This window comes from Manis javanica, chromosome 4 (assembly GCF_040802235.1).
Source record: "Manis javanica isolate MJ-LG chromosome 4, MJ_LKY, whole genome shotgun sequence".
In the NCBI taxonomy this organism is placed as follows: Eukaryota; Metazoa; Chordata; class Mammalia; order Pholidota; family Manidae; genus Manis; species Manis javanica.
The window spans coordinates 43422603-43443904 of NC_133159.1; the positions used below are offsets into that span (position 1 = coordinate 43422603).

Genomic DNA, 21302 nt, shown 5'->3' on the forward strand with positions numbered 1-21302 from the left:
GGGAGATGCCCTCTCAAAAAAAAAGAAAAAAAAAACAATAAAGGCTGAATGAATAAAAAAAAAAAGAATAAAATACCTGGAAATAAACCTAATGAAGGAAGTGAAAGCCCATATATAAACCCAAGCATATATGGTCAATTAATATATGACAAAGGAGCCATGGACATACAGTGGGGAAATGACAGCCTCTTCAACAACTGGTGTTGGCAAAACTGAACTGCTACATACAAGAGAATGAAACTGGATTGTTGTCTATCCCTATACACAAAAGCAAACTCAAAATGGATCAAAGACCTGAATGTAAGTCATGAAACCATAAAACTCTTAGAAGACAACATAGGCAAAAATTTCCTGAATATAAACATGAGCAACTTTTTCCTGTATGCATCTCCTCGGGCAAGGGAAACAAAATAAAATATGAACAAATGGGACTACATCTATCTAAAAATCTTCTGTACAGCAAAGGACACCATCAGGTGAACAAAAAGGCATCCTACAGTGTGGGAGAATATATTTGTAAATGACATATCTGACAAGGGGTTAACATCCAAAATATATAAAGAACTCCATGCCTCAACAACCAAAAAGCAAATAAACTTGGTTCAAAAATGGGCGGAGGATATAAACAGACAATACTCCCAAAAAGAAATTTAGATGGCCAACATACACATGAAAAGATGCTGCACATTGCTAATTAGCATAACTGAAGGAATAAAACAGGAGCAGACTCACAAACTCCAAGAAGGGACTAGTGGTTACCAAAGGGGAGGGGTGGGGGAGGATGGGTGTGGAGGGAAGGAGAAGGGGATTGAGGGGTATTATAGTTAGTACACATGGTGTGTGGGGGGGGCTTATGGGGAAGACAGTGTGGCACAGAGAATGCAAGTAGTGACTCTGTGGCATGTTACTACACTGATGGACAGTGACTGCAATGGGGTATGGGGGGGAACTCGATAATATGGGTGAATGTGGTAACCACATTGTTTTTCATGTGAAACCTTCATAAGAGTGTATATCAATAATACCTTAATTAAAAAATTGTATTAAAAAACTTATTAGCCTAAGTTTGTTCTTTTTTTAAAGTTAAAAAAATTCTGAGGTATAATTGACATATAACATTATATTAATTTCAGGTGTACAACATAATAATTTGGTATCCTAAATTTGTTCTGGATGTTGACAACTTACACTTTAAAACCTGTAGCGATACTGCTTCTTTCTCTGCTGATAATAGTAATTTGTATTTTCTCTATTTTTTTCTTGGTCAATCTCACTAGAGGTTTATAACTTTTATTAAACCCTCCAGATAGTCAACTGGGCTTTAATTTTTTTCCTAACTGTCTATTTTGTAGATTTATGCTCTCACCTTTATTATTTATTTCCTTTGGGTATAACTGGCTCATCTTTACCTAGCTTCTGAAGGTGGAAATTTGATTATTGGTTTTAAAACATCTTTCTAATATAAATATATACTGTAACTTGGGGGACTCAAGAAGGTGGTGTGAGAGGTGACATGGAGATCTCCTCCCAAAACCACAAATAGTATGAAAATATAGTTAATACAACTAACCCTAAAACAGAAAAAAGAAAGAAGGCTGCACCAGACTGCATACAGACCTCACGAGCAGAGCAGACCTCACGAAACAGGGTAATATACAAAAGCCTTAATCCCGTGGGACCCAAGCCCTTCCCCCACCCCAGCTCACTGGCGGGAGGAAGAGAAACAGAGCAGGGAGGGGTGGAAACTTGGGACTGCTGAACACCTAGCCCTGGAGATCTGCTTTGTGAGCAGAAACTCATATTGTGTATTGCTCTGGACACTGGGGAGCTCAGACAGGCAGAGTGCTTGAGACTGAGATTCAGGCCATTTGTGAAAGAGGGGATCCACATTTGGCTGCTCTGTGTCAGAGGAAAGGCAGGCGGTCTGACAGGCTTCCTAGAAGCGAGAGGGCTGCTGAAGGGGCGAGGTTTGCACAGAGCTTGCTGCACGGGAGAAGGGAGAGCTGGACAAGTTTGTCTGGGTGCGCTTTGCCCAGGTGGTTGGGGACTTTGAGGAGCTTCAGGCGCTCCATCCTCCTGGCTGCCTACTCAGCTCCGAGGCCCCCCACTGTGATATGCAGCCTGCTGCACCTCTCTCTTAACCTGCCGGGACCAGTTCGCAAACCAGCAGTCACTGTACTGGGATCAGACTAGCCAGAGAGAGGCCCCTCCTACAACAGCTAGAGATGCAAAGCACAGAGGCTTACACCTGTGTGCTTGGCCCACTGGCTCTGACACTGGAGACAGGCACTGTAGACAAGAAGCAGGAAACAGATCTTTCCTCCCACCAGGCACCAGCGCCGCTCCCCTATGAACCCCAACCTCAACTAGGGGCTAAGTAGCTCCAGAGACTAGAGCTTCTGGGCACTAGTGGGCACCACACAGAAATATGAAACATCAAAAGAACATGGTTCAGACCAAAATCTCACAAACCCCAGAAAAAGGGCCAAATGAAACTGAACTCACCAATCCTCCTGAAAGAGAGTTCAAAATAAAAATTATAAACATGCTTATGGAGGTACAGAAAAATATTCAAGAACTCAGGAACAAATTTAAGTTGCAGATTCAATCATAAAGAAATTTCATATCTGAAATGAAACATACAATGAAGGGATTTAAAAGCAGATTAGCTGTAGTAGAAGAGATGGTAAAAGGAATAGAAATTAAAGTAGAGGAATACAAAGAAGCTGAGGCACAGAGAGAAAAAGGAATCTCTAAGAATGAAAGAATATTGAGAGAACTGTGTAACCAATCCAAACAGAACAGTATTCGCATTATAGGGGTACCAGAAGAAGAAGAGAAAGAAAAGGGGTTAGGAAGTGTCATTGAGGAGGTAATTGCTAAAAACTTCCCCAGTTTGGGGAAGGAGATAGTTTCTCAGGCGATGGAGGTGCACAGACCTCCCAACACAAGGGACCCAAGGAAGAAAACATCAAGACATATAATAATTAAAATGGCAAAGATCAAGGATAAGGACAGACTTTTAAAAGTAGCTAGAGAGAGAAAAAAGATCACATACAAAGGAAAACCCATCAGGCTATCATCAGACTTCCCAACAGAAACTTTATAGGCCAGAAGGGAGTGGCATGATATATTTAATGCAATGAAGCAGAAGGGCCTTGAATCAAGAATACTCTACCTGGCAAGGTTATCATTTAAATTTGAAGGAGGGATTAAACAATTTTCAGATAAGCAAAAGCTGACAGAATTTACCTACCACAAACCACCTCTAGAATGCATTTTGCAGGGACTCCTATAGATGGAAGTATTCCTAAGGAAAACAGATGACACCCAGGGGATAGGCAAAGAGTACAGAATGACTCATAATATACAAAGAATGGAGGATGAAGAAAAAGGAGGGAAAAAAAAGAACCTTTAGGTTGTGTTTGTAATAGCATACCAAGTGAGTTAAAATATCCTGTTAGATAGTAAGGGAATTACCCTGGAGCTTTTGGTAACCACGAATCTAAAGCCTGTAGTGGCAATAAGTACATATCTGTCAATAACCACCCTAAATGTGAATGGTCTGAATGCACCAATCTAAAGACACAGAGTCACTGAATGGATAAAAAAACAAGAGCCATCTATATGCTGCTTACAAGAGACTCACTTCAAACCCAAAGACATACACAGACTGAAAGTAAAGGGATGGAAAAAGATATTTCATGCAACTAACAGAGAGAAAAAAGCAGGAGTTGCAGTACTTGTATCAGACAAAATAGACTTCAAAACAAAGAAAGTCACAAGAGACAAAGGACATTACATAATGATAAAAGGGTCAGTCCAATAAGAGGATATAACTATTATAAATGTATCAATGCACTCAACATAGGATAACCTACATATGTGAGACAAATACTAACAGAATTAAAGGGGGAAACAGAATGCAATGCATTCATTTTAGAAGACTTCAACACACCACTCACTCCATAGGACAGATCAACCAGACAGAAAATAAGTAAAGAGACAGAGGCACTGAACAACGTATTAGAACAGATGGACCTAACGGACATCTACAGAACATTCCATCCAAAAGCAACAGGATACACATTCTTCTCAAGTGCACATGGAACATTAACAAGAATAGATCATATACTAGGCCACAAAAAGAACCTCAGTAAATTTTAAAAGACTGAAATTGTACCAACCAGCTTCTCAGATCACAAAGGTATGAAACTAGAAAAAAATTACACAAAGAAAATGAAAAAGCCCACAAACATGTAGAGGCTTAATAACATGCTCCTAAATAATCAATGGATCAATGACCAAATAAAAACAGAGATCAAGCAATATATGGAGACAAATGACAACAATAATTCAACAACACAAAAATCTGCGGGACACAGCGAAGGCCATGCTAAGAGGGAAATATATTGCAATACAGGCGTACCTCAGGAAGGAAGAACAATCCCAAATGAACAGTCTAAACTTACAATTAATGAAACTAGAAAAGGAAGAATAAATGAGGCCCAAAGTCAGTAGAGGGAAGGACATAATAAAGATTAAAGCAGAAATATATAAAATTGAGAAGAATAAAACAATAGAAATCAAGGAAAGCAGGAGCTGGTTCTTTGAGAAAATAAACAAAATAGATAAACCCCTATCCAGACTTATCAAGAAAAAAAGAGAGGCTACACACATAAACAGAATCAGAAATGAGAAAGGAAAAATCACTATGGACACCACAGAAATAAAGAATTATGAAAGAGTACTATGAAAAATTATATGGTAACAAACTGGATAACCTAGCAGAAATGGACAACTTTCTAGAAAAATACAACCTTCCAAGTCTGACCCAGGAAGAAACAGAAAATCCAAACAGACCAATTACCAGCAAAGAAACTGAATTGGTAATTAAAAAACTACCTAAGAACAAAACTCCTGGACCAGATGGTTTCACTGCTGAATTTTACAAAACATTTAGTGAAGACCTAATACCGATCCTCATTAAAGTTTTCCAAAAAGTAGAAGAGGAGGGAATACTCCCAAACTCATTCTACAAGGCCAACATTACTCTAATATCAAAATCAGGCAAAGACACCACAAAAAAAGAAAATTACAGACCAATATACCTGATGAACATAGATGCAAAAATACTCAACAAAGTATTTGCAAACAGAATTCAAAAATACATCAAAAGACCATCCATCATGGTCAAGTAGGATTTATTCCAGGGATGCAAGGATGGTATAAGATTCAAAAAACCATCGACATCATCCACTACATCAACAAAAAGGACAAAAACCATATGATCCTCTCCATAGATGCCGAAAAAGCATTAGACAAAATTCAGCATCCATTCATGATAAAAACTCTCAATAAAATGGGTATACAGGGCAAGTACCTCAACATAATAAAGGCCATATATGATAAACACACAGCCAACATTGTACTTAACAGCAAGCTGAAAGCTTTTCTTCTAAGATCAGGAACAAGACAAGGATGCCCACTCTCCCACTTTTATTCAACATAGTTCTGGAGGTCCTAGCCACGGCAGTCAGACAACACAAAGAAATAAAAGGCATCCAGATTGGCAAGGAAGAAGTTAAACTGTCCCTGTTTGCAGATGACATGATATTGTACATAAAAAACCCTAAAGAATCCACTCAAAAACTACTAGACCTAATATCTGAATTTAGCAAAGTTGCGGGATACAAAATTAATACACAGAAATATGTGGCATTCCTATACACTAACTATGAACTAGCAGAAAGAGAAATCAGGAAAACAATTCCATTCACAATTGCATCAAAAAGAATAAAATACCTAGGAATAAACCTAACCAAGGATGTGAAAGACCTATACCCTGAAAACTACAAGACACTCTTAAGACAAATTAAAGAGGACACCAATAAATGGAAATTCATCCCATGGTCTTGGCTAGGAAGAATTAGTATTGTCAAAATGGCCATCCTGCCAAAAGCAATCTATAGATTCTATGAAATCCCTATCAAAATACCTACAGCATTCTTCAATGAACTAGAGCAAATACTTCTAAAATTCATATGGAACCACAAAAGACCCCGAATAGCCAAAGCAATCCTGAGAAGAAAGAATAAAGCAGGGGAAATTATGCTCCCTGACTTCAAGCTCTACTACAAAACCACAGTAATCAAGACATTTTGGTACTGGCACAAGAACAGACCCATAGACTAGTGGAACATACTAGAGAGCCCAGATATTCTACTGATGTGAGTGGTGTGTTAAATTCTCCTTAAATGAATGAGCAGTCTATTTTCCTTGTTAATTCTATTGGTATTTTTTTTACATATTTAGGTCCTCTTATGTTGGGTACATAAATATAATGGTTTTATCTTCTTGTTGGACTAACATCTTTATCATTATGTAATGTCCTTGTCTCTTGTTACTTTCTTTGTTTTGAAGTCTGTTTTCTCAGATATAGGTACTGCTACTCCTGCTTTTTTCTCCCTATTATTTGCATGAAATCCATTCCTTCCCTTTCAGCCTGTGTATGTCTTTGGGTCTGGAATGAGTCTGTGTAGGCAGCATATAGATGGGTCTTGTTTTGTTATACATTCCGTCACTGTATGCTCTTTGATTGGTGCATTCAGTCCATTTACATTTAAGGTAATTTGATAGGTATGTACTTACTGCCATTTATTTTCTTGTTTTTATAGTTCCTCTGTTCCTTTCTTCCTCTTATACTCTTGATATTTGATGGTTTTGTTTAATGGCGTGATTGGATTTCTCTTTTCTAATTCTTTTTGTGTCTAATATAGGCTTTAGGTTTATGGTTACCATACAGTCCAGTCCAAAGATAGCTTCCTAACTGTATAACAGTCTGTATTAAGTTAATGATTGTTTTATTTCAAACACAATCTAAAATTACTTTTTTCTCCTCCACACTTTTTGTATTATATGTCATAATCTGCAGTTTTTGTGTATCCCTTGACTGATTTTATATAGTTGGTTTACTAATTTTAATTTCATACTTGCTTGGTAAGTGGTCTACTACCTTTACTGTCAGTTTATTTTCACTGGTGAAAACTATTTATCCTTAGGAACATTTCCATCTACAGAAGTCCCTTAACAAATCCTACAATGCTGCTTTGATGGTTATAAATTCCTTGAACCTTTGTTTATCTGGGAATTGTTTAATCTCTGCCTCAAATCTGAATGAAAATCTTGCTGGGTAGAGGATACTTGGTTGAAGGTCCTTCTGTTTCAGTACATTAAATATTTCATGCCACTCCTTTCTGGCCTGTAAAGTTTCTGCTGAGAAGTATGCTGATAACCTGATGGGATTTCCCTTATAAATAATCATTTTTCTCTCTGGCTGTTTTCCATACTTACTCGTTATCCTTAATCTTTGTCATTTTAATTATTTTATGTCTTGGTGTTTGTCTTCCTGGGGTTCCTTTTGTTAGGGGCTCTCTATGCTTCTATGACCTGAGTGTCTATTTCCTTTCCTAGACTGGTAAGTTTCAACAATTACTTCCTGAAACTTTCTATCCCTTTGTCTCTTCTCTTTCTGGAACCCCTATTATGCTAATACTGTTTCTTTTGGAGTTGTCACACAGCTCTCTTAACATGCTTTCATTTCTAGAGACTGTTTTTTCTCTGTTCCTCATCTCTCATTTCCATCTCATTGTCTCCTATTTGCAGTAATTTATTATTCATTCCCTCCATTTTATATTTCATTTCATTTACTGTATTCTTCACCTTTGAGTGACTTTTTCAGCTCTTCTCTTTGTTGAAGTCCTCCCTGAGGTCTTCACTACTTTCCACAGATAAGTGAGCACATTTATGACTGATACTTTGAAATCTTTATCAAGAAGATTGGTGGTCTATTTCATTCAGCCCTCTTTCTGGTGTCTTATCCTGTAGTTTTGTTTGAAAAATATTCCTCTCCCTCATTTTGTCAGAGTTTCTGTGTTTTTTCTTTATAGTGGGTGGATCTGCTATGCTTCCTGGTCTACAGAGTAATGGCTTTATGAAGAAGGCATCCTGTGGTACCCAGAAGCTCAAGACTGTTTACTCTTTGTGGTGGAGCCCCATTTGCTGTTGGCAGGCTATGGGTGGGGCTTCCTTTCTGTTTCCTGTCAGTAGTCTATCTGTCTGCCAGGATGGCAGTGTGCCTCAGGCAGCTCTTTGTGAGCACAGCAGTGGCTTCTGTCATGATTGAAATGCTGCTCTCTGCCTGACCTGCAGTTATGGTGGCACTGCTGGGCTAAAGGGGTGGGGCATGGCAGCACTGTGAAGGTGGGTGGTGTCAGGCTGAGCTACCATGAGGAGGTAGGAGTGCTTGGAGCTGGCTCCTCCAGGCGCCTCTCCAGTTGGGCTGAGAGAGTGCCAAGAAATATGGGAATGCCTCCCTCTGCCTGTCTGGCAGTAGTCTTATGTTTCTGGGTCTACTGGGCCAGGCAGGACTCAGGGTGTGTAGGAATGCACCTTGGGGCTGAGTCACATGTGAGGGAGATGGAGCATTTGGGGCTCCCATGTGTATCCAACCAGCTGAGTTGAGGGAGGGCTGGGGAAGTGTTGTCCACCTGCCCTTTCTCCTGTGGAGAGAGCTCTGTCCAACCCGCACCCCTCTGGCACCACCCTTCCTGCTGCTGGAAAATATTTCAAATGGCAGCCTCTGTGTTGGGTCTTAGCAGAACTGACAGTGTGCTTATCCTCCCTAACTAGCGGAAATCTCAGCTTCCCAGAGTGCTCCAATTATCCCTCCTGGCAATGTGGTGTTCTCAGAGCAGACCTCCAGGGCCAGGTGTGCAGAGTTCTTGAGCACTTATCCTCTCCCTGTTTCATTCCTCTTCCTCTCACTCTTGTGGGCTGGTAAAGGGGAAGGGCTGGGGTAGCAAATCATTGTGGCTCTACCACTTTACCCTTCTCTGTGTAGTCTTTTCTTCACCAGGTGTAGATGGTCTGTTCTGCAGTCTTCAGGTCGGTTTCAGGATTTGTTGTATTTGTTGAAATTGCTTCCTTGGTGTGTGTGGGAGGAGGTTTCAATCTTGCCTTCCTGTTCCACCTTTTCCCCCCTCTACATGGTGATTTGATACATGTATATATTGTGAAATGATGACCTAAACAAAATTAATTAATATATCCACCATCTCACATAATTATAATTTTTTTCAAGAACATATTCCCTAAGATTTCAACCTTTGGAAATTTACTGAGACTTATTTTATGGTCTGCATAGTTTAGTGAATGCTCAATTTAGACCTATTTCATTGTTGATTATTGTGTTCTATAAATATCAACTAATCAAAATGAGTGATAGTGTTATGGGGATCTATATCTTTATTGTTTTGTTTTGTCTAGCTGCTTTATCAGTACTGAAAGGTGTTCGATTTCAACTATGACTGTAGATTTGTCTGTCTCCTTCATCCATCAGTTTTTGCTTTATGTATTTTGAAGATCTGTTTTTAAATCTATATATATTTAAGATTGTTATCTCTTCCTAATAGGCTACACTGTAAAATGTCCCCTTTATCTCTGGTAATACCCCTTATATTCTACTTTGAATATTCTACAGCCACTTTCTTATGATTACTACATTTATAGGATGCATCTTTTTCATCCTTTTATACCTATTTGTGACCTTATATATTTAAAGTACATCTTTTGCATATACATTATGTTTGGGTCTTACATTTTTACCTAGTCTGACAATTTCTGCCAACCAACTGAAATGTTTAGCCTATCAGCATTTAATATAATTACTGATGTGGCTGGGTTTAAGTCTACCATCTTGCTATTCATTTTCTATTTGTCCCCTCACCTATCTATTTTTTCTTGTTCTACTTCTCCTTTCCTACTTTTGAGCTAATCAAAAATATTTAAGTTCCATTTAATTTCTCTACTGGTTTTAAAGATTTGCTGCTTTTAAGTGGCTACACTCAAGTTTTTAAGAATTGCATGATAGTCAATTTACACTGAATTCCACTTTTTTGTCATTGTTTTAATATATTATACCTATATACATAACATTATATACATATGCATATTATATATATATATATGAATAATGAATCTGACAATACAGTGTGTGTGTTTTCCCATTAAGTGGTCAGTTGTCTTTGAAAGAAAATAAAACAAAAAGGGTAGTTTTAAACATTTACTCAAATATTAACTATTTCCAGTGCACTTAGTTTCTTCCTGGTTTGAATTTCCATCCAGTATTTTACCACTTCAACATACAGAACTAATAGCATTTCCTGTGATAGAGGTCTACCTGTGATGAATAAGATGTCTTTATTCTCATTTTGAAGGATATTTTAGCTAGATACAGAATTCTGGACTAAAAGTTTTTTGTGCTTTGTTTTGGTTTCTGTTATCCAGCATTTTAAAGATACTGTTCCACTGCCATCTAGCTTCCACTGTTTGCAATGCAAAGTCCGCTGTCACTGGGAATATTGTTCCTCTGTATTTAATGTATATTCTCCAGCTGTTTAGAATTTTTTTTTAGCAGACTAAAATATGGAATTTTTATATTTATACTCTTGGTTTACTAACTTTCTTAGATCTATAAGTTGGCATTCTTAAGGAAGATTGGGGAAAATTCAAGAAACATCTGAGATAGCCATTAGCTGATGAATGAATAAATTAAGATATACTATATCCATACAATGGAATATTACCTGGCAATAAAAAGGAAGCACTGATATGTGCTACAACATGGATGACTTTTGAAAACATGTAGCTGAAAGATGCCAGTCATGAGGAACCGCATATGTATGATCCCATTTATATGAAGTGTCTGAATAGGTAAATCTACAGAGACAGAAGTAGATTAGTGGTTACACAGGGCTGATGAGAACAGGGGAGTTACAGGGTGACTGTGATGGGCTGCAAAGTTTCTTTGGGGTGATGAGATGTTCTAAGATTGATTATGGAAATGGTTGCATAACTCTGTGAATACGCTAGAAGTCACTGAACTGTATACTTTAAATGTGTAACTGTATGGTATATGACTAGTATGTCAAAACAGCTGATGCAAAAAAAAAAAAAAGCAGCCAGATCTCTTAACTCACAATTCTGGGTTCTGAGACTATGCTTAATGTTTCACAATTAAAAAATTTTAAAGTTTATATTGTTTTAATTATTTAAATAAATTAAATGACTTTTAATTGTCCTGTTTTTTCTTGAGTACTTTTAATGAACATGACTAATATAAAAGCAAATAGTATGTAGAGATGCAATTGGATTGAAAAATGATATATAACTGAATCCTCATAATTAGGTATAATGGAGTCATCAAAATAAAGGTTTCTTGCAAAATTCCTGATGACTTTCCCTGAAGTTTAGCTCCGATAAAGCTTCTCTCCCACTCAATTTCCTCAGTAACTCCCCATTAGCCATAGCAATGTTTTCCCAACTGCTGTTTGCAGCCCTCCCATAGGAATTGGCTGGTGTTGGTTAAAAAGGAGGGTTCCTGGGCCCCACATTAGAACCTCTGGGTCAGAATCTCTAGCTCTAAAGGCAGGGCCATTTCTTGGAGGTTTGATGGCCAGGCTTTCTCTCCTGAAAGGCTGTCACACCTCATACCAAATGAAATAAAACACACCATAGGCCAATAAATACATTTTCTGTAACATTTTTTGAAAGATATTTCTAAATTTTAAATAAAAATCTAAGTTTTCTTAAAAAAATAAAAAATAGAGGTTTCTTTTAAACAAGGTTATACAGCTAACAACTGTTTAACATCTATTGTGATTTTAAACATCATATGTGATCTGTTTTCACAACTTTGAGGTAGCCAGGGAAGGTGGTCTTATCCTCATTTTTCAGATCAGGAAACAGAGGCTCAAAGAGTAACACATATACTCATAGCCCAAGGTAACACACAGAGTTAACTCACCAAGAATTTTAACTATAAATCTAGTATTTTACATTATGTCAAAAGGATTAATTCTGTCTCTCTTCTACTTTTTCTCTTGACTCGTTTTTTTTTCCTAGTACAGGACTTCTTTTCTCCTTTTTCAATGTAATGTTAAAAACCAGAGGGCAAAAGTAGAGTCAAGAGCAAGTTCAAATATAATCACTTATTACAGTTGGGAGAACTGTCCAGTAGGGGCAAATTTATAGTGGTTTTCTGCAAGTAATTTGATGGTTACTTCCACTCAGATAAATGCACTTCTGAGCAAAGAATAATTTGTAATACCTATCAGATAAAGTATACTTGCATTTCTTGGAAATCCATATGGATTAAAAGTCTCTGATGTGCTCTGTTTACTTATCAGGTCAGTAACTAGTTTTATTCCATATAGTTTTCTACATTATTTTGTCTAGTCCAAAGAATATTGTATCTGTAGTCACTCATTAATCTGAACTGATCTTTGAAAAAAATCCCTATTTCTGGCAAATAAGGTAAATCTATATAAGTCTGTGTATCCTCACAGCAGTTCCCACCTTGATTTCTTTACTCCAAGCCAGAGTGGGATAAATAACTACTTCCTGAATTTCAGGAAGTAAAAAACCAAGGAGTAAGAGGCACAGGCAAAACACAGATATTAAATTTTTGACTCAAGCCTTAAATGTGGGTTACCATAGTAGATAGAGCACTACAAAGAACTCCAAACTAGGTATCAGAAGATATGTTTGTTAGTCTTGATTCTGTCACTTGATTGTCTGTGTGCTTTTAAGCAAGCAAGTCACCTTACCTCTGCTATTCCTTTTCCTCATCTTTAAAATGACGTATATGTGTAGGTATGTGAAAGTAACTCACCTATTTTTCAATATTAGTCGAGTTTGACTCATATTCGATGGTCTAATTCAACAAGCCACTCATATTTTAAGACAGTGTAAAATCAAAGATGAACAAGTCACAGTTTCTGACTTGTAAGAATGTACAATTAAGAGAGGAAATAAACAATAAACATGAATAATTATACAATAAAGAAATGAATAAGGTAATAGAGGTAAATGCCCAACTTGTTGGAGTCTAACAAAAAGGTAAACTAATCCTACCTAAGGGGAAAGAGACAGATATTAGTTAGGCAATAACAAGTAGGCTTAGAGGAAGAGGTAGAGTTGCTAGAATTTTGTCCAGATACATGGGTTTCACAATAGAACACAAAGAGCCACAAGATCTATTACAGCTGGCCCTGCCTTCAATAGTTAGAACAAGTACCTCACTTCTTCAGACCTCTCTCACCACAAGTCTAAAATGAAAGGTTTAGATAAGATGAATTTTTAAGTGCTTCCAGCTGCAAGATTATGAGTCTGCTGGTCAAACTCTGGTCATTACACAGATACCAAGAAAAATAACTCAAGAGAGTAATACAATAGCCACAATTATTATTTTTTTAAAAAGAGTTCTCCCATTAATTACTTTGTCTTAGAAGTTAAGAGTCTGAAAATGATATTTATCTCTACCTAAAGTAAGTTCTAGCACAGTGAAGTGTGGAAGCGGGAATGATATCAAGGGGAGAACCAAACAATGCAGTGGGATAGCAGAGAAGCACTCAGTTCAGCAAAGATATTGCTTAGACCACTAAGGAAACAGGCAGTACACAGGAAATTATGATGCTTATATTCCTACTTACTAAGAAAAACTTGGAATAAAAACATAACCAGATATTAAAATATACACTTCCATCAAATGAGGTAGTTGTTTGAAGTTTTGCCTTGTTAAAACTTTTCTTAAAAAACTATTTGTATAAAAAGGTCAGTTTAGAAATTATAAAGAAAAGGATCAAAAACCTAAATATACGCCACTGAATTCATTTCAGGAATGGTAACAATAGTAGATACTGTCAGGTAATCCACCTAACCAAACATTTATTAAATTATATTTAACCATGATAGTGGCTGTAAAACACATAGTCCCAGTATTCAAGGGGTTCATTTTGATCTAATACCAAGACTTTAAGGAAGAAAGAATAGTAACTCTTACCCATCAATCATATTTTCAGGTGGGTGTTTTTCATCACTTGATGTAGCTAAAATCACTTCAGCCCCTTCAGAGCTCAAACAGAGATCAACTTTTCTCATCTTCAAGTGTTTAACCTGCAAATGAAACAATAACAGAAGCAACTTCCTGATTCTCCGAACTTTATCTGAGAAAATGATCACAGAGAAAGTCTGTTGCCTAGCACAGTTTAACAATGAAGCTGTTCAACAAGTGATGTTTATTTACGTAAGTAAACTGACCTCTCCCAGGGACAATCTGTAAAATATGACTATTTCCACTACTCTACTTCACAAAACAACTTCCTGACTACTTTAATGGACATCATTTTACTGCTTCTAAAATTAAAAATTCCCAATGATTATATTAAAACGGTAAACAAGTTGACATTAATTGGGGGGTAAATTTTTAAAAATTGTTTCTATTGTTATATTTCTGAAATTTAAAAATATCTGGAGCATTTGTGACTATTTTTGACATTTACCAACTGAAATAGCAAACAATATTGTTTACATCTTAAAAGACATCATTTTTTATTTGTTAGCAGCAATGTAAAACAGAAGATAATCTTTTACTTGTTTTTAAATTCTAAATCAGTCACTTTGGGTCATAGGCCTAAAGACATTTCTGTTGTATGGCAATATTTTAAGTTTAATGAGAATATCCTGAAAAGATATTGTTGAGCTCTATTAGGCACCCTGATGGGTAAGACAGATGGAAGAGGAGAGAAGATTCTATCAGCTCTCACTCACCCTTCACCTTGATCTGGTAGTATTAGGGCACAAACCACAACACAGATGCAAAATGACTGGGAAGGCTGTATCTACAAAGAATTAAAAAACAAAGAGTGTTTGGAAAGGGGAGCAAAGCTTCTAATACCCTTGATCCTGGTGCCAGTCTAACCTTTTTAAAAAATGAAACTCCTTCAAATAAAGTACCAAGAATGTTACATATATTAGACAACTGTATATCCACTTCCCAGATTAAATAAATAGTATCTTTGCCATATCCACTTCAAAAAAAATTTATTTTTAGAAATAGGTAGCCCCTCATTGGCCCCATCCCCTTTCTTGCCCCGAGGTAACAGCTATTTCTGAAGTTGATGATTAGCCCTCCTAATTATATTTTTAAACTTTTAAACATGTATCTGTAAGATAAATTCTAACCGAAATAAGCAGGTGACGAAAAGCAACAAAGGGCCAGGCAGTTTATTTGAGCGCAATCCCAGGCGAGGTTCACCAGCCTGCACTGGGGCAGGCTGGAGAAATCGCACTCATTAGGGCAGGCAGCGAGTTTTTAAAGACGGTAGGGGGAGGCAGAGCTTAGATTTACGGTGGCGCGAGGATTGGCTAGCCTAAGGCACATTTTTCAGGTTGGGAGGGGGCAGCAGCAGGGGACTTTGGCACATCATCAATGTCCCACGTGCTCACCCCTCCCTCCGGTGCCTCCAACCTTACAGTATCCATAAATATGTACCTTTTTTTAAAACTTAAGATGTTTTCACAATGTGTATATCCTTTTACTGCTTGTTTTCAAGATTTAATCATGTTAATACATGGAAATCTACTTTATTCATTTTAAATTATGTAAGGTATCTCTCCATTTCTCTCATGATGGATATTCAGGTCAGTTTCCAATGTTTTGCTATTATAAACAAAATTTAAGTGCACATCTTTGTACAAGCATCCTTGTGCATATATGGGAGAAAGTCTATGCTAACAGTCTCTTCTTTATAGAAGTAAAATTGCAGAAACTTTGAATCAGCATATCTTCAAATCAATAATAAATTTAATCCCTAAGTTTCTGCTTCCTCATATTCTCATCCACTTGGTATTATTAGACATTTTGGCTTTAACCAAGGTCACTGGTGTGAAACGGTATCTCAGTAAGGTTTCAATTTGCCTTTTCATGATTATTAGTGAGGCTGAATACCATTTTATATGGGCCATTTGGGACTCTTTTTTTGTTATTTGCTTTTTCTTATCCTTTGCTCATTTTTCTACTTGAGCTGCTTTTAAAAAATTTTTTGTCCTTTTTGTTTTGTAGGAGTTTTTAAAATAAAATATTCTGGATACAAATCCTTTGTTAAATATTGTAAAAATGTTTTCCTTTGTGGCTTCATTTTTCTTTTTGTTTTTTTTGTACAAAAGTTCCCCTGCCCCCGCCACACACTCTTTTTGTTGTTAAGCTATAACATACATAAAGAACACAAATCATAGGTATATAGTACAATAAATTTTCATAAAACACCAGGTAACCACTACTCAGGTAAAGATATAGAACATTACCAGCACTTGAGAAGCCCTCCTTATGCCTTCTCCCAATCACTATCCCTCCCTCCTTCCCAAGGTAAGCAAGGTCTTATCTCTAATACTTACTCTTTATTTCTAACATTATAGATTAATTCTGCCCAAACTTTATAAACATGGAATCATACAATTCATATGCATTTCTATCTGACCTCTTTCACTCATCATGTTTTGAGATTTATCCATGTTGTTGTATGTCCAGAGTTGAAGTGCAACTAAGTAAAGCTGCAATCCTGTCCCCACCCAGCTCAACTTCTAATAAGATCAAAGAAATCATCCCCTAAGTGGAGCTTCACAGCAAAGTGGGTGTGACCCGAAAAGCAAAGAAAGATTCCTGTGATCTTGGGTACTTAAATCACAAATCCCTGATGAAAGAGGGAACTGAACTCCCAAATATCTAAAGTCAGAGGTAAACTAAAACCATTTAAATAAAACTATAACTCAGTCCAATCTCAGCACAAATGCTAGCTGAAGTGATTTGCTCCTTTTCCTAGATACTAGATAAAATGGTCTGTTCTCTCTAGGAAAAACATTACCTACTTCAGTGTCTATCATTCTTTTAAATACAACCAACATACAAAGTCATCTGAAGCAGAACTATGGATGATTCAGGTGCTGGGAGTTAGCAGAGATAAGGATAACTACCAAAAATCTGTTAGAGAATTTGTTGAAAATAGGGACAAAATGGATGAAGAAAAAGGAAATTTTGGTAGGGAAATAGAAAGTCTAAAAAGGAACAAAATGGAAATTCTAGAACTGACAAATACAGTATCTGAAATAAAGAATTAATTAGATGGGCTTAAATAGCAGACTGGACTCATCATAAAAAAGGATCAGTGAACTTAAAGGTCAATAGAAATTATGTAAAATAAAATAGAGTAAAAAATGAAAATAACAGGGCATCAGATACCTGTAAAACACTATCAAACTATTCTGAAATGCATGTAATTGTAGTCCCAGAAGGAGAGGATGAAGAGAATAGTATAGAAAAAAATTTGAAGAGATACAGCTGGAATTTTCTCCAAGTCTATGAAAGACATAAACCCACAGATACAAGAAGTTCATGAATCCTAAATAAATACAAAGAAGAACCCACCTAGGCACATCTTAGTCAATTGGAAGAAAAGAGAAAAAATTTAAGAGCAGTCAAAGCAAAAAACACATTACATTTAGGAGAACAAGAATCAAAATCTACTTTTTATCAGAAACAAAGGACTCCAAAAGGCAATGGAATGACATCTTTAAAATGCTAAAAGACAAAATATAGAATTCTATATCCATCAAAAACAGCCTTTGAAAGTAAAGGCAGAATAAAGACAATTTTCAGGCAAACAAAAGCTGAAAGTATTTGTTACTAGTAGACCCATATTACTAAAAAAAAAGTTTTGCAGGCTAAAGTGAAATGATTCCAGGTTGAATCCTGGATCTGTGGGAAGGAATGAAGAGCACTAGAAATAATAAATATTTTGCAAACATTAACAGAATATTTTAAAAATCTCCTTATAAGACTATTGACTATTTAAAGAAAAAATATCAATGAATGGTAGGGATTACCATTATGCAGAAATAATAAATAATAACACAAAAGGCAAGAAGAAAGTAAATGAATCTGTACTTTTTATCAAATAGTTTTGTAAAGTTCTTACATTGAACATGAAGTGATGTAATATTAATTCAAAGTAGACAAGGATGTTAAGGATGCAAGTCATAATCCTCAGATTAGAATAAAGTCACCACTAAAAGCCATAAAGCAAAGAATTATAGGAAGAAGGACAACAGGGAAGAAAACAATGGAATATCATAAAGTTGATTTACCTGAAAGGCGGCCAAAAAAGAGAAGAAAAAGGATGAAGACAAATAGAAAATAAATAGCAAGAAGATAGTTTTAAGCACAAATACATTAATTACTCTATTAAGTGTTAATAAATACTACATTATCAGACTGAATTGAAAAAACCAGACACTTATTTCATGAAGTATATTCTAAATATAATGATAGGCTGAAAGTAGAAGGATAAGATAAGATAAAGTAAGATATCTGCTAAGAGAAGACAGTAGATTGCTAAAAATACAGATTGGTAAATTTGAATGTTAATGCTCAACAAAATTCTAAAAGTATTAAATTTTGTTATTAAGTTGATGGCTCGAAAGGGTAAAAGAGTAAGTAGTAAAATAGGAAGCAGTGGTAACATTTAGTTCACAGTCACACCAAATACATACATTTCTTTTTGTTTGATAGAGTTGCTACCAAATAGAGACATGTTTTGAACATTTCAATAAAACTTCAGACAAAGCTTCTCAATATACCCTGTGGACCACTTGGAAAAATGTGGGTTGGATACAGGTAGATATTTATAAGTCCCTGAATGGCTATGCTCAGAGAATGATGATTGATGAAACAAAATAAACTGTGAAAAGACCTCTATCTGTATCCCATTCAACATTTTTATTATGGATGAAAAAAGTATGCTTCTCAATTTTGCAGATGAAACAAAACTGGGATGTTACCTAGTATGTGAGATGTCAGAATTAGCACATGAAATCACCTAAGCAATTAGAAAGATGGGCTGCAATGAGTAAGATATTTAATAAGGATAAAAATAAAGGTCTATACTCAGACTTAAAAATTCAACTACACAAGGAGTGGTCTACCTCAGGGTTAGGAAATTACTGCCTACAAGCCAAATACAGCCTGCCATGTGTTTCCATATGGCCGATGAGCCAAGAATGCTTTTTATTTTTATTTTTAAAAATAAAATATTTTGTGACATATGAAAATTATAGGAAATGCACACTTCAGAGTTCATGAATAGTTAGCCATGCTAATCCATTTATATATTGTCTATGGCTACTTTTGGTCTATAGCAACAGAATTGAGTAGCTGTGACAGGCTATACAGCTAGTAAGGCCTGAAATAATATCTGGCCCTTTATAAAAAGTTGGCTGACTTTTGATTTAGATGTGTAAAACATATAGGTCTGGTTCATTCTAAAGTCACTGTAAGGCAAGAATGTAGTCTATCTGCCTCCAAAGGTAAAGGAATGTGATTTTATATTAATAGAGTTTAGGAAGAACTACATCATATGAAAAATTCTGAACATGAACTAAGAGCCAGGCACTGTGCTTGTAATGCAAAGATGACTACAACCTAACAAAGATGGTAACTAAGATTGGGTTCTTGCCTTCAAGCTCAGAGTCAAGAAAGATGGATAAACATGCCACTAATATTATAAAATGTACTCATAGTGTGACCCACATCCAGAATACTGCACTTAGTTCTGGGTAGTATATTTTAAGTAGGACATTGTCAGTCTTGGTATTGTTCAGAGGAGAGCAAAAGTTCCATGATGATCTACAAACTATCACATGGAGAAACTTGAAACAATTAGGGGCTGAAATATCTCAAAAGATAAGAATGTGACACCATGAATTTTTCTTTTACAACTCCAAGGGGGAGAAATGGACTCAATAAATATGAATTTTAATCAAGAAGACATCAGAGATAAAATAAAAGAACTTTCTGGCAAAGAGAAGATTTTTAAATCATTTCCATCCCTTTGAATGTCCAAGAAGACTAGGTGATAATCTATGGAGGAACCTAAACAAAGAATTTCTCTGAATTTCTTTTGACCTGAATCAAGTTCTAGGAAAGGTCGAATGGGAGTAGATAACGAAGTATGTTAAAAGCTAAGTTAAAGACAATGAGCTTTATCCTATAGTCTAGTGCTTTTCTAGACTGGGGGTGATTTTGCCCCACTGTGGGACATTTGACAACGTCTGGAGACAGTTTGGCTGTCACAACTTGGTGCAGCGGGTGTGGGGAGATTTGTGGGGGTAATGCTATTGGTATATAGTAGGTATTCCCTGATACTGCTAAATATCCAACCATGCACAGGACAGTCTCCTTCAACAAATAATTACCTGAACCAATAGTGCAGAAGTGGAAAAACCCTGTGGTAACCTATTTGGGGGTGGAAATGTGGGGGTCAGAGACAGGAAAAGAAGTTGCTATTAAAAAGTTGTATTTTAGGGAAAGGCATGGTTGCATAGTGTATGAATAAGGAAGAGAGTCTACTCTAAATGTTCAGTTCTTTTTTTACCTCATAGCCTTACCACTGTAGTTGTCTTTAGGGAAGCAAACATGTATTTTAATACAAAACTCATTTCATACCTCCTATATCCACCAATTTCCTTCATATTTCCTGTAGGCAGAGTAACAGCTAAGAAATGGCAGAAGTTGGGTTCTCTTTCAGCTTCTTGTGTTGTGGTTAACAAGAGGCAAACCAACCCCAAAAAAACCCATAGAACATCTCAGCAGGTATGTGGCTTCCATAACTCCAAAGAACAGGTCTGGGATGTGGTCTAATTCCTACCCTGGTATGCCTTACTCTAAACACACATGTGTTCCTTCAAGGTCTCAGTTTACCAAAGATGGTATACTCTGGGGTGCCATATTCTGTTTTTTAAGATTCCTGACCCTGGACTTGCCAGATGCCTTATGCTGTCCCCTAAACAGGGCGCCTTAGCCACGCTTTTGTCTCCAGTTCACATGCCCTTTCTAGTCCATCTTTTAAAGAGCTCTTAGGGTTAAGTCCTCAGTTCACTTTCTCTTCGACCATCCCTTGGATCTGGTACTCTTAAATCCTTTCCCTTACCATTGATTGGGAACTTGTGTGTAAACTAGAAAACGGCCATCCTCTGTCTCCCAGTCCCCAGGGTCTATAGCTTGGTATCACTCATAAGGCAAACCAGCTTTGACACACCTTCTCACTTCGATCCCAAACTCCTCTCTTCGGTCCAAGGCCATTTCAAGATTTTCATGGATTCTAAACGCTCATACTTTTGGACGTAAGCCCCAAGTTATATAAAACACATTAAATGAACCCATATTCTACATCAAATATAATTCATAACCATATGGGCTACGTCGCAGTTGATAGGTTACATTCTGGTAGATTTACTAATTTCAGTATGCAATTTTTTCCTTCTTGGGGTTCAAAATATTATTTCAGGCCTCAAAAAAGTTCGTGGGCTGACACTACCGTCTCTAGGGCTAAGCCGAGAAAACAGTCTTG

General features: G+C 36.6%; 1 protein-coding gene across 3 annotated transcripts in view; it reads right to left on the bottom strand.

Annotated features, from left to right (window-relative positions):
• IFT25 (intraflagellar transport 25) overlaps positions 1-21302 on the bottom strand; it is a 79760-nt gene that overhangs the window by 58111 nt on the left and 347 nt on the right. For all 3 annotated transcript variants that reach the window (XM_037021864.2, XM_037021881.2, XM_037021880.2), the window contains exon 2: positions 13904-14016. In XM_037021864.2, coding sequence (XP_036877759.2) covers positions 13904-14016 — 113 coding nt within the window. The remainder of the gene's footprint in view (positions 1-13903; positions 14017-21302) is intronic.